Genomic DNA, 15169 nt, shown 5'->3' with positions numbered 1-15169 from the left:
TGTTGTGCTTGCATGGGTGGGATAGCTTCAAGATTATTGGTGTCCAAAACACCTCCATCATTGCGTGTGGCCATGCTAGTTTATATCAATCCTGTCTAGTATTCTTGCTATGCGAAGATGATGAAAACTATCCTATTATGCTTGAATGCAATTAAACTAATATGCAACTATTCTAAATTATACTAATATGCAAAACTACTTTCCTTCAACTTGGTTGGGCTTTGCAGCTAGTATCTCGCCCGTTGTCTAAAGCTGTCTCTTTTAGGGTTATGGTGAATCACTTGGATTGCTTAAGTACCACGTCCCACAGACGATAGTCCGTTTGTCAAGATTCAGACAAGAAACACTAGAGTTTGATATTTCGCTGTGTTGGCTTACAACTTCAATTGTTGAAAAGATCCTAAATACAATTATACTAGAAAGCAATAAACTAAACTATGATGCAACTATACTAAGAAAGCAATAAAAAAAATGAAGATTTGACTAACCTGGATGGTAGATCTTGTCTTCGAGATGTCCTTCAAGCTTCTCTCTTTCTCAAAAGGTTGGATGATGCGACTAAAATTGCCTCAAGATCCAAAGTTCTAATATTGAAAGAAAACGTTAAACATAAACAACTTAAAACGGCAGCGGCGCCATTTGACCTCACCTCTTTTTTGTGTGTGAGATGTTATATGGGTGATGTAGATAGATGATGGTCGTTGAACAAAAAGAAGCGTATCAAAACCTAATTATCCCTCAATAAGTAAAGGATGAGTAAGGTATCATTCCACTTTTAAGTGTATGTTTATATGAAGGACAGGATTGGAAAGGGGGTTTGAGGGATTAAAACTATTATTATGGATATTGTAGATTCTAATGTTAAACTAAACTAAACTAAACTAACTAACTAAACTTATACTAAAACTAAGAATTGGAAATAAGGAGAGAATATGAGAGAGATAGATTCAAGAGATTCAAATCCACCAATGCTTTTGATTCAATGATCTTTTTGCTTCATGTTGTTCTCCCAAGTAGACTACTGTCAGGCAATCGAAATGAGTGCCGATGCCTTTTAGGGTGAAACATCGTTAAACAATTAACTCTACTTAAGGTTGTTCCTATGTTCATGTTACTAGTATCTTCTTTCCTTTTATGTGAGCTTGGGCAGCTATTCAATGAATCACCATCTAAGGCAAACACAAGGAATACTTCCCTTACTCAAACACTACACAATTAGAAGAAAAATAGAGAAAAATAGTATAATATTCAATTACAATAAATAAAACTCTATTCTAGCATTATATTTAATTGCAATAAATAAAAGCATGTTACTAGCAAATATTCAATTGCAATAAATAAAACCCTAAACTAGCATGCTATTCAATTGTAATAAATAAAACCTTAATCTATACTTCCATCCCCAAAAGGGCAATGGAACTAATAACTAAAAATATAAAGAACTAACCTGATTGAAGAACACCATAAACCGTAAGAATCATTAAACCTTAAGCACCGGGCTTCATCTCCTCCCTTGAAGGAGAAGATTAGCCTTCCATATAGAAGGAAGAACACGAAGAATGAGAAGAAGAAGAGTCGAAGAACATAAGACTAGAAAGACTAATTTATTAAGACTCGACTAGTTAAAACCGATCTTTTTATTATTAATCTCTCTCTCTGCCTCAAGTTAAGAGACAAGAATATAAGTGAATTGGCAAATTACATGAGGCACTTAGGTCCTCTATTTATAGGGGTTACAATGAGCTCTAGAAGCATTCCAAACCGTCATTTGTTTCCTAATACAAATAGACTTCTTTCGTGAGTCCGACTTCGTCTTCAAAACCGAGAAGGAATTGGCTACGATTAATGATTCATGCGTCCCGGACTTAATCAATGCGTCTCGGGCCTTTCGATCTATCGTCCCCAGATGTAATCAATGCGTCTGGGCGCTTGATACATCCCCCGCACGTAAGCCGATTTTCTCTCTTCTGCTCTATCCTTCTATCCTCTTTTGCGGGCTTTGGTCCAAACAACGAATCCTTTGGCCTTGGGCTTCCAAATAGACTTTAAAATAGGTCCAAGTCACATCTTTAACAGCTCCAATTCCTTGGTCTTCTCCATGATTGTCCACGGGCTTCCCATGTGATCCTTAATGCTCCGAATTGCTCCGTTTTACCCCATTTTCTCTAATATTCTACAAAACTCTTTTTTTTACCTGTAGAATCTTAAAACACAACTTATAAACACTATTAGTCCACTAAGATGGCTAAACAAGAGGCATAATCGAGGGTTAAATAGCACTTTTTGAGCACTTATCAACTATCATTATACCCACCAAAAGGATCTTCGTGCTGAAGTGTACATGAGTTTGACAGATTTAGCTGAGGGTACGGATCCTGATCAGGTTGGTCAACGGTTTATTTTGCCATCATCATTCATTGGAAGTCCAAGGTACATGTATGAGATCTTTCAAGACTCGATGGTTATAACACGTTACAATAAGCATCCATATATATTCCTTACGATGACGGCTAATCCTCACTGGCCAGAAGTGCAAGAAGCCCTTTTGGAGAACCAAAATGCATTTGATCGACCTGATGTTCTTGCCCGTGTTTTCGAACTGAAGGGAAGAGCTTTAATGAAATTTATCAAGAAAAAAATGTGTTTGGCCGTGAAGTAGCTCATGTGTACACCATTGAATTTCATAAGCGTGGCCTCCCGCACATGCATGCACTCTTTTTCCTCAAGCATGAAGATAAAATTTGTACCGCAGCCTAAATTGATCAAATTATATCTGCAGAATTTCCCGACCCAGATAAGGATCCCTTTCTCTTTGATACAATAAAGAGTTGTATGATCCATGGACCATGTGGTGTTAAAAATATGAACTCACCGTGTATGGAAAATGGCAAGTGCACAAAGCATTTTCCACATGAGTTTACAGACGACGACAACCATACAAAAAGCGGTTATCCACTTTATATATGTCCGCAACACGGACGTGTCTATTTGGTGAAAGACAAAGAGGTTAACAATAGGAACGTTGTCCCATATAATCCACAATTGGTGAGGATGTTTAATTGTCACATTAATGTCGAAGTGTGTGCAGGATTGCAATGTGTTAAGTACATCCACAAGTACATCTACAAGGGCAATGACAGAACAACAATGGTGTTGGACGGCGGAAATGAGATTAAACAGTACATTGATGCCAGATATATTGGACCACCAGAAGCAACTTGGCGGCTATTTGGGTTTTCCTTACATGAAGAGTTTCCAACTGTTGTAAGGTTATCTCTTCACTTGCCAAGTATTTAACACTTGATTAAACAATTTTCATCAATATACTATTAAGTTATACTGGAATGCCATACTGTTAAGTTATGATTTGTTGCCAGGTATGCATCATGTTGTGTTCAACCCTAAGGAACCGATGGAGAATATTCTTGAGAGGGCGAAACGACAAAAGTTGAGTCTCACTTCATTCTTCGACTATTGTGCTTCAAATCCAGATGCTCAGGCCTATACTTACCTAGAATTCCCCGAGCACTTTGTTTGGCACAAAACAGAAAAGGTATGGCCTAAAAGAAGCAGTGGTTATACTATTAGAAGGATGTATTTTGCCAAGCCCAATGAGGGAGAGAGGTTTTACTTGCGTCTACTATTGACCATCGTAAAGGGCCAAACATCATTTGAGGATCTTTGCAAATTTGAAGGTATTCCTCATCCAACATTCAAGGCTGCGTGTGTTGCACGTGGACTTCTTGAAGATGATGGAGAGTGGATACATTGTTTAGAAGAAGCGGCGATAATGAATACTGGATATCAGCTAAGGAGATTGTTCGGCATTATTCTGTTGGAATGCAATCCAGTGCAACCACATCTGTTGTGGGATAGATTCTCAATAAGTATATGTGACGACCTAGCACACAAATTACGAACTATCTTCAACATTCCTAATCCATCAAAAGAGCAGGTGACAGATATTATATTAATGCCTCCTTCATGTAGCCTATATTATATTATTAATACACAATTTTCCTACAGGTGACAGATTACGGGTTGCATCTATTGGAGCAGTTTCTCATGGAATCTAAAAACAAAACTCTAGAAGACTTTCCCCCGATGCCCCGACCACTAAAACAATGGAACAAAGGGATTGGAAATAGACTAATTTGGGAGCAACGCCAACTCCAGTTTGATTTACAAGATGAACAAATCAACCGTAACATTGATCGTCTTAACAATGAGCAACGCCATACGTTTGATACCGTGGTTGATTCAGTCATGCAAAATGCAGGGGGAATTTTCTTCTTAAATGGAGCTGCAGGTACAGGAAAGACAATTGTGTATAATACAATTGCAGCTAAATGTCGTCATCTAGGACATATTGTGATTGCAGTTGCCTCATCTGGTATTAAGGTAAACTTTTATTAGATGGTGGTAGAACAGCTCATTCAACTTTTTCTATTCCTTTTGATATGTTGGAGAACTCTATGTGTGGCTTCAAAAAGGATTCGCTCCAAGCAGGTCTATTTAAAGAAACAAAACTGATAATTTGGGATGAAGTCTCGATGCAGCATAGATTTTGTATTGAAGCAGTTGACCGTTCACTCCAGGATGTTTATAACAATGAAAGACCATTTGGTGGAATCACTGTTGTTCTAGGCGGTGACTTCCGACAAATTCTGCCAGTTGTACCACAAGGTGAACGTGAGGATATTGTAGGTGCATCACTGAGAAGGTCTCTTTACTCTGGAAACACATCAATGTTTTATCTTTGGTGCAAAATATGAGATTAGACAGTGACTTGCCAGAGAACGTGTTGCTCTCCAATTTCTTGATGGAGGTATTACTTAATTTCTTGAAAAAAATAATGTTTTTTTGCTGACCATTTTAAATTATACACAATCACTCATCTCATATGCTCTCATTTGAAATTTTCAGGTTGGAATGAAACCAGAAGAAAGTGTTCAATTGCCGTCAGAGATTCAAAATTGTAGCAATCTTCATGACTTGCTAAATAATGTATATCCCGGTCTAAGTGGGCAGTATGAAGCTGACCCAAATTATTTGACCGAGCGGACTATCCTTTCAGCACGCAACGATGATGTTAGCACTATAAATGAAACTGCACTAGATATGTTTCCTGGGGAAGAAATTGTTTGCTTAGGTGCTGACAAGTTAGGCGCTGCCAGTGTTGTTGATAGTGGAAATGCAAATAGCTATCCGACAGAGTACTTGAACTCACTCGATCCTTCTGGGTTGCCTCCATTCAAGCTTACTCTCAAGAAGGGATGCCCAGTAATGTTGCTGAGAAATATAGCACCAACAGATGGACTTTGTAACGGCACGCGCCTGATGATTGTGTGCACAAAGCCACATGTGGTGCAAGTTCTAATCTTAACTGGAGAAAAAGCAGGGAATGTACGCTTTATCCCGAGAATATCATTAACGCCGACCAATGAAATACCATTTCAAATGACCGGCACGACAGCCTTCGATTCGATTGTCGTTTGCAATGACGATAAACAAATCACAAGGGCAGTCTGTTAAGTACGTTGGTATTGATTTGCGAAACCAGGTATTTAGCCATGGTCAATTATATGTGGCGTTATCAAGATGCACTTCTTCAAAACGAATCAGTGTCATCCTCCTTCCTGATTCTTCAAACCACACAACTAATATCGTGTATCCTGAAGTCCTACTTTAGTTTGAGAGAAGGTGTATTTCGTAACTTTTGAGCTTTGATGTTTATTTCTCAATTTCTTTTTATACATATGGTTAGGAAATAAGGAACCCTTCATTGTATATGAGGATTTGAATCTAGATCTTTTTAGATAAAAAAATATAATATTTGATAGGATAATGACTTCTTAAATTTTCTGATAAATGAATGAATTTGATGCATATGTTTATATAACAAAGGTCATTCTAATCCAAAACAATCTCAGTAGCATACACCCTCCATAAGCACTCAATATTAATTTTGTAAATAATAGTTATTAGATTTTTGTGTTTTTTTTTTGTAGCTTTTAATTTAATTAATAAAAAAAAATGAATAGCGTTATGACTTGAGTGGCATATGATTCATAGGAAGTAGGATTACTATCTCTACTTTCTTAGGTTCGAATGTGGCATGGTCAATGTACGTGTTATCTTAAGTATGTTAGGCTTGAAGCTTATCATTATTGTTGTGTCTTTGTATTCCTCCTTTTAATGATCTACTCTTAGGAGGATTTGTAAGGTTTAACTATTTGCAATATAACAGGTTGGGGTTTGCCTTAACCCCAACTTAATTAAAAAAAAAAAAAAAAAAAAACTTCAATTTTTAGTTTTGTTACTTTTTCATTTCTCCAGTTTCTTTGGTAAAGCTTGATTTTTTGTCGCCGCTAATGGTGCTTCTTACCATCTTCACGTGGTTTGGTTGTGTTCGTTGTGTTGTGTTCATTTCGCTTATGTGAGCTCTTGGCTTTCATTCCCTAATTTGTATCACTTAATGATATAAAATATGTATATTAGATTCGATCAATTTTGTTCCTCCATGTACTATACTTGTTGGTTGGTCTAATCCAATCGTCTCAACTTCAGTTTTACCATGCTTCAGTTTACCAATCAACTACATCAGCATATGTAGATATTAGAAGTAAAGAGAATAAGGTCAGCTAGCATAAGGTGTTATGGAGTACGTGCTCACATACATACACCCAAGTACGGCTGCGAATGCATGGAAACTGGGGAGAAATTGTGCAGCAGAACTTAGAAAAAACTTCAGAGAAGAGGGGTGCAGCTGGTACCAAGATGTGAGATTTGTAAAATGGATGGTGAAAATCTTAATCACTTGTTGTGCATGGCATTGCTCATTTGTGAGGCAATTGTGGGAATGGATAACAAGTAAATTCCAATTGAGAAATAGCTTCTCTAGTCTGACACAAGCTCGAAGGATGGCTCAGGGTAGTAGTGTGCTAGTGAGGCATATGTGGGAAGCAGTAGTAGTGGATGGCATGGTGGCTCTTTGGTTTCACAGAAATAAGGTACACTTTGAAGACGAAGGTAAAACTTTACCTTTTGTACAAATTAAGTATGTGAAGCAACAAGTTAACTGTGCAATACACACTTCAAAGTGTGTGCACGATGTATGGTATTGCACATGACCACTTTGTGAGATTGGCTTGGGTGCTGAACTGAAACTAAGGAAAGCTCCACAAATCAAGGAATGCAAGTGGTTACTACCTGAAGTAGATCAAGTCAAAGTTAATGTTGACGGGTCCTCCATAGGAAATCTTGGACCAGCAAAGTGGGGTGCTACTTAACGAGATCATAATGGGGATTGGAGTTTCTGCTCGTGAGTTGTAAGGGCTTGGGGGTGGAGACGAACTATATTGCTGAGTGTTATGCAATTCTTGAGAAGACGGAAATAGCAATTGAGAAAGGTTGGCTGAACTTATAGTTAGAATCTGACTCATCAGCTGCGGTATAAGCTTTTAGCACGAGCAAGATACCATGGCAACTCAGTAAACAACGGGGGTGGTGTAAAAGCAAATTGCAAATATGTATGTTTTCTCATACATGGAGAGAAGCTAATTTTGCAGTTGATATTGTTGCAAAAAGAAGATCTAGCCTAGATAAGGATGAAGTGAGTGTGTATGTAGGAAATCTCCCATGATTGTATAAATGGGAGAATCCTAATGGCCTGTATTTTAGATTTGTAACATGAACTTGATATGAGTTGTTATCGATCAACATGTGGCTGGTGAGACGCTTTTGCAACTTTCCTTTTTCTTATATACAATAGATAAACTTACCAAGCAAAAAACATAAGAGGGAATTAGCGATACCACCACATTTAAAGATCGTTTTTGCGATACCCCCCACATTTGAAGATCATTTGCGATACCCCCACATTTCCAACTTCCGTTAGTCAACAGTTAGTTGACCAAGTCAAACAAAAAAAAACTCAAAAATAAAAAATAAATAAAAATTGACCTAATTAAATAGTGGAGGTTATCAAAGTACCCCTAGATCCATCTATGCCGCTATTGTCACAGTCGTCCTCCTCTTTTTTTTTTTTTTCTCTCATTTTTTTTTAATATTTCTCCTCTCAAACCATGCTACCAAAATTTAAAAACAATTGCCAAATTATTTACAGTGAAATTATTAATTTAAAACAATTGCAACTGATTTAAAGTGAAATTATTAAATACATGTTCTTGTGTGTTGGATTTAAAAATCTTAAAGTTGAATGGTCAGTTTAGTAGAGGGGTACTTTGGTAATCTCCACTATTTAATTAGGTTGATTTTTATTTTTATTTTTATTTTTGAGTTTTTTTTTAACGGTTTGACTTGGTCAGCTAATTGTTGACTAAAGAAGTTGGAAATGTGGGGTATGACAAATGATATTCAAATATGGGGTATCGCAACGATCTTTAAATGTGGGGTATCGCTAATTTACCCAAAAAATAATAATGAACTAATCTGAAATCCATAATCTATTTTATAGAGAAATGTAATGTAAGGCCCCAAGATTTGAAGTGGTCAAGAAATTTCATATTTCCTTTTATCCACTTTTTTTGTCCTATGTGCAAAGCTAAAATAGATCATTCAATCCGTAAATCCGTCAAACAGTAAATGTAAGATTAATTGATTTCAAGATATCAACATGAAGATAATAGCGAACGGTTTTTGAGTAAAACACGATATGAAAGTCCTTTGTATAATTGTATGATTTATTTGGATATCGAATAAAATATATATTAACAAAAAATGTGCCATTGAGAACGCACATATACCTTTTCAATTGAAGGAAGAAGCGTGAAACATCATATATCTAACGATAGTGAGTGATTGTTAAAGGCACATGGTAGCATGGATGGTGTGTTGTAATTTTAAGCTTTTGATTAGTAATTATGTTTCGACCAAATATGATCAAAACACCAAGTGTTGATGAAAAAGACGAAGAATGTAGAAAAGTAATTAGAAAAATGATGGTGATCGGAGAATGATGAGATCAGATCAGACCTTGCGGTTGCCTACGCACTAAATTATCGGTGGGGATCAAGTCTCAAGAACGTGGTTCGAATGAAAAATAGTTTGGTATTTATATAGGTAGAGTAGAGTCCTTGTAGCTCGAAGTAATCTTGTAGCTTGAGTAATTGTGATATACTATAACTTTCAACCGATAATTATCTCTTTGATAAGAAAACGAATCTGGACATAAATCAACATACATTAGTGGCAAAGCCATGTGGCTAAAGTTCAAATTTTTTAGCCACATAAGTTAATGGGCCCAGACATTGATCCATGATATTGCGAATTGGGCTTTAGCCCGGTCGATTAAACGAATAAAGTGGAGACTCCTACCAATGGACATTTGCCACATAGGTGGGGGTCGAACATCACCCTCTTTGGCATCACGAACAAAGTTCATATGGCAAAGAAAAAAAAATGAGCCGAATGTATAGCGAAGTTGTCGCGAAAAAGAAATAATTGGAAAATTGATCATCGAAAAAAAAAAAAAAAAAATTAGCGTAACGAAATAATGTCAAACTAACGATATCACGGGACGAATGTGTAGTTAAATAAAAGATGGCGAAAATGCAATGTAAATAAAATAAAATATGCATAGAAATAAAATTGCAAAAAAATCGATTGGTGAAAATCAGATCAACGCTGTCAACGTAATAATAATCTGAATTTGAATTCGACGATGCGCGCCAATGGAATAGTGATACTTGGATTATACCGTTGAAAATTAAACGTAGGGCAATTTAGTAATAATAATAATAAAAGGAAGTTAAATACTTAATTGGACTCAAAGTGTTCGGATGAGATAAGAATATGGAGTAGATAAGATTTGAGATTAGGGATGAAGTTGGAGTTGAGCGGCGAATCCCACCGATCTTCGAAAACCCGCCAGAAACCTATATAAGTGTTGTGGCCGCACATCCCAATCCACAAAAACACTTTACGCTCATCCAACAAAACAAACGTAAGCAGAAAAATCTTTGACATCGCACAAAACTTGGCTTCTTCCGTATTACTGCTGCTGTGTGGCGCCTTCCATCGAACTAGCACTGTTTAGCACTGTTCAACTCATCTTGGATTCACGGTAAGCTAAACTTATACTCGTTATATTCAGCTATAGCAACAGTGTTACCACCAAAGGTCCAAGCGATCATGGTAGGAAAACCTTGTTCTTGTGGGCGTCGCCCAAATTGTGTGAGTCGTCTCCATCATCACAAGCATTGAAAACACAGAGAAACTCCTTCGGCAGTTTACATTATGCACATGAACCTTTCTAATCCCAAGTCCCAACATCAAAAGTACGACCCTCAAGCCCCAGCTTGTTTTTTTTTTTTTTGTTATATGCATGACTTTGAACTGTTGCATCTTGTCCTTAGGAATTCTCTGTTTCGGACATGTGGTGGCGACACAAAAATATATTAACTTGGTTTTTTTTTTTTTTTTAGTGATCTTCAGCTGGAGAAGACGATGAGGAAGAGATACTGGCGCTCATGTTCAAATTTGATGTTATCAAATACGATACAGTGCATCGCCAATTAATGAAGGGCACCGTACCTACTCTTTTTAACATAGCCAAAGTGTATCCGGAATGAAATAACAAAACATGATACGGTGCTTTGCCAGCAAAGGAAGGGCACCGTACCTGTTGCCTTAAAACACCCGGTTCACCTTTGTGGAGCTAGTGCATCCGGTTTTGAGCTATCTAACCCAGTTTTTTTTTTTTTGTAGAAACGATCATTACACGGATGAAAGATAATCGAGAAAAAAAAAAAAACTTCGATGACGACGGAGACTTGGTGAGGTGGAAAAGAAGGTGGCGAATCTACAACGACTACGACCAAAACCGCTCGATGGTCGCTAAGGAAATCTGAGAAAATACTAGGACTCGAAAATTTGAGATGGAAGAAGTGTACAAATTTGAAACGAAAGTCGAAGAAGATGAAGTAGTAATGGCTTACACACAATTAAATTGCGGGGAATACAATTCCGTTGAACAAAGAAATTGCGCAATTATTGGAGTGGTGACAAATTGCACCGAAACCGCCAATATCGCTACGGTTAATCTTTACGACGAGCCGCGACCGCTTACAAAATGAATTTAACAAAGGTTTGGGGCTCAAGAAATCTTCGCGTTGATACGACCGAAAAAGCCATAATCGACGAAAAGGGTACATAAAATTTGAAGTTGAATTCAAGGATTCAAACGAGAACTTTTAAAGGGGTTCCCAAAAGTATACACCGGATGGGATAGATTTCGCATCACTTATGCGAGGAAAGTGGAATCCGACAGATTTTAAAAGTCGCCGGCCAAATTTCGAAGTTAAGCCAAAACATAAGTATTGAAAATTGTACTACGAGTAAACTGTTGACTAACACGAGTTATTTTGTGTCTAACATGAAATGCGAAAGTACACTACCAAACATTGAATTGGACAAGGAAGTGGAGAACAACCTTTCTTCTTTCATGAATGTTACGACGAAAAGATTGGTAGATCCGAAGCTATTTCGATGATATTGTTGATTTCCAACACTATGGGGGTATTGAACAACAGCTCGATAGGTCCAAGGAGACACATAGTGAAATGGCGAAGAAGAATAAGATTCTCAGAAATGCAATATTTGGCGGCCGATATCGATAGTGAAAAAAAGAAGATGGAACGGAATTAACACGCAAGAAGAATTAGTCGAGCTTGCCAAACACAAATAGCGAATTGTACAAAGAAGATGTTCCACAAAAAAAACGGGCTTAACGGAGACTAAGAGAGAACAACCAACGCTATAATGTATGATGCCTCGAGGGACGAGACTACAATGCACAAAAATTCAGCCAGGGCACACAAAGAGGAAAAGATATGTACCGTAGAAAACATATATATGTAAAAGTGTGGGGAGATGTAATATCTTTCTAGTTTGGTATATACAGAAAAGAATGAAACCGTGATACTTACAAAAGATAGTCGCAGGCAAAGAACACAAAGTCGGTGAAAGAAAACAAACGGCAAAATAAAATCACGGAGCAAAGAATCCAACCACCATCGGCAAGTCTTCATCCGGGGTATACTACTTTCACGGAGGAAAACTATAATATTTTTTTATTTAATATTTTTCCCAAGACAATAAATAATAAGAATAATAATAATAATAATAGACAAAAATAAAATAAAATAAAAAGAAAAGAAAAGGATGAAGATTATAAAGAGATAGGGTCAAGTGGATAAACCTCATTCCCTATTTTTCGGGGTGGTTTTAAAACAAACAAAAAAAAAGAGTTCAACCGTGGAGTTGATGGGACACACAGAAAAGAAAAAAAAAAAAAAAAGGGAGTTTTTCACATAAAGGAGAAGGGAGAATTCTTGCTGGAAATCTATTGATAGATAGCTGCCGGAGCGTATAACGGCAAGCCGTATCTTCTCCGTTGACGTGACACTTCTATTTTCTTTCGCAAGTGCTCGATCAAGTGCTGCTTTCTTTGGTCCAGCAGTAAGTTTCACCTCTAAAGTAAGATTTTGTAGCTCCCGTTCAACATCTCGAATTTTAGAATAGTTCTCTTGAATATATGGTGCTAAAATATTATTCGTACTTGTCCTCATTGTTGAGTATTATTAGTAATTGTAAACATCTTATTCGGTCTTGTCAAGGTTCACAATTTGGTACATTGGATTAATTTAAGGCACTTTAGCACCCTCTCTTTTGTCCAAGTTATTAGATGAAACAAGACACAGCCTGGTCAAAGTTCATAATTTCATAATTTGATATTCTCCTAATACAAAAAACGTCACTGTTTCAGCAACCTCAGAAGGTTTGAATTCAAAGTGCTCAGCACCACAAGCTCCATTATTTGTAGAGTCCTAACTTCAAAGACGAAGCTGGCGGGTTCGCCTGCAAATCTAGAGATGGAGGCACTACAGTCTCCTCCATTTTAACTGCTAATGATAAACAAGCTACAGCCAATAATTGTACTACCCAAGCTCTACCACTAGGGAGTTCAGTTTGACAGAAATCAATCTAAGTAACTAATTGATAAGTGGGCTGTTGAGGGAGATGAAGGAGACTAGGATATAGTGCTCCAGGGGTTAAGTTGTGTTTAAGTTGGGTTGAAATACTTATGGGGCTTGGGCCGGTTTTAAGTTTTTGTGGGCTGGGTCCTTTTTATTTTAAGTGGACCGGATTCTATTAATTTAGATGGGATTTGGGTTAGAGTTTGTTTTGGGCCAAATCTGTGCCTGCTTTGGGATTGAGTTTTCACCTAGTTAGGGTCAGATTCAAACACCCGCCAAAACATGAAAAAGTGAGTTTTCAGTGTCTTCTTTCCAACCCAATCGACCTCGTTGCATTCCGAGGTCTATGGAGATAGATATAAGGTTTGGAAGTTTGGTTAAAAAAAGTCGTCGTCCAAATCAGTTTCTCGTCGCGTGTTCAAGTATAGTTTTAAAATAGTTAGGGTGAGAGTTAGAATTTTTATAAAACATAAAAGATTAAGATCTGAAAGTCTGCTTTCTATTCCCATTGGCCTCATCGCATTCGAAGGCCTGTGGAATTAATTATGACGTTTGGAAGTTTGACTGGCAGAAAACAGTGCGTCAGAAATCAGTTTCTTCGCACTGTGTTTGGGCCTAGTTTTGGCACATTTAGAATGAGATTGGGTATTTTTGTAAAACATGAGAAAGTAAGTTCTGTGTGTCAGCTTTGCAACACAAAAAGCCTCGATGCGTTTGGATACCGGTGGAAAACGTTGTGTCATTCGGAAGATAGTCTGTCAAAAATCTAGTTTGCTGAATATTAGGATTTTTACCGTTTTCAACTTAAGTTTTCTTCTAGATAGGCTGAGGTTGGGACTTCGAGTTCTACATGAAAAAGTATGTCTACATACCCTAGTTTCTAGATATTAAGTTACATGTCATTTGGATGAATGTAGAAAAAAAAAACTATAGCATTGACTATGTGGAGTAAGAACTACGAAGGCTTGATTCCAATCTTAAAAGATTTGGATACGTAGGCAGCTTTGAGCAAAAGTGCAGCCACTACACTATATCTATAATATATATATATATTTGTGATAACTATGTAATTGTGTTAGAAATTACTATTGTTTTGAGACTACATAAATATATATGTGGGAGATAAAAGTTGTATATGAATATAGACTTTAGTATATGTGGATCTGTTTTGGACATTAGTGTGTGTGGACTTAAATTTGGGCTAATGAACTATTTGTTTACGATATTATGTATATGAGTGTGGTTATGTAAATTGTATTTGTTTGATTATAAGTCCGTTTTATATTCAATGATATTTAAGTGCCCGATTTGCCTTGGACGCATCTAAAATGACTCTCTGCATGTGTGTGTCCGTTTTGACAAGAGTAAGGCTAGTATAAATTATAAGTGATAATAATGTTTTAATGTGTCGCCCACATCTTTAGAACTCTCCACCTCGAGATTTGGTAATGAGATATTATGACTTGTGATGTCATGTGATAGATGGGTATTCATTGAATGTGCCATGAATGACCCAATAGTTTGGACTACCCTGAGAGGAACTAAGGTATTCGCAAAGGGTTGGTCGTATTCCTTGAATGTACCGGGAATGTAGGTTTGAGTATTCCTTGAATGTGGCGGGAATGACTCGGGGCATTTATTGAATGTGCCATGAATGGCCCGTTAGTGTTATGATGGGTATTCCTTGAATGTGGGGGAATGACCTAAGGTATTCATTGAATGTGTCCATGAATGACTGATATTTGTTATGCCCAAAAGAGGCTTTGTGATTATGTGTATGGAAAGCCCGAAGATGGTCGTGACTCACAAGTTACGAAGTTTACAAGATGAAAGTATGTTTCAAGGCGATATCCCGCTTGGGACGTATGTCTTGTAGTGGTACTCGGTGTGAGTGAAGTAATTAGGATATGTGTGATTTGGCAAATGTGTGTAGTGCAAATCGTGGAGTAGGAACTAAAAGGTTGGGCTGGTCTTTGAATAAAGGAGTCAACAAGATAATTAATAAGCAAAAAAAAAAATATTGATTTTACGTGTGATGGAGTTATTGCATATGATGTATATGATTTCTTATGATAAATGTTTACGTGGTTTGTATGAGTTGATACTCACAAGGGATGAATGTACTACTTGGTTGTGACTTTTCCTCGTTCTCATAAGTAGACGAGTGA

At 37.1% G+C, this 15169-nt stretch overlaps 1 protein-coding gene across 1 annotated transcript; it reads left to right on the top strand.

Moving 5' to 3' along the window:
• The first annotated feature begins 2341 nt into the window (after positions 1–2341).
• On the top strand, positions 2342–5692 carry LOC147511516 (uncharacterized). Its single transcript, XM_086598494.1, has 7 exons — positions 2342–2588; positions 3089–3289; positions 3378–3955; positions 4027–4401; positions 4494–4703; positions 4927–5406; positions 5564–5692. The coding sequence occupies exons 1-7, from the start codon at positions 2342–2344 to the stop codon at positions 5690–5692; spliced, it is 2220 nt and encodes a 739-aa protein (XP_086454620.1).
• The last annotated feature ends 9477 nt before the right edge of the window (positions 5693–15169 follow it).

Source organism: Coptis chinensis, chromosome 3 (genome assembly GCF_015680905.1).
Source record: "Coptis chinensis isolate HL-2020 chromosome 3, ASM1568090v1, whole genome shotgun sequence".
NCBI classification, from domain to species: Eukaryota; Viridiplantae; Streptophyta; class Magnoliopsida; order Ranunculales; family Ranunculaceae; genus Coptis; species Coptis chinensis.
This window is presented reverse-complemented; position numbering and strand designations above follow the sequence as displayed.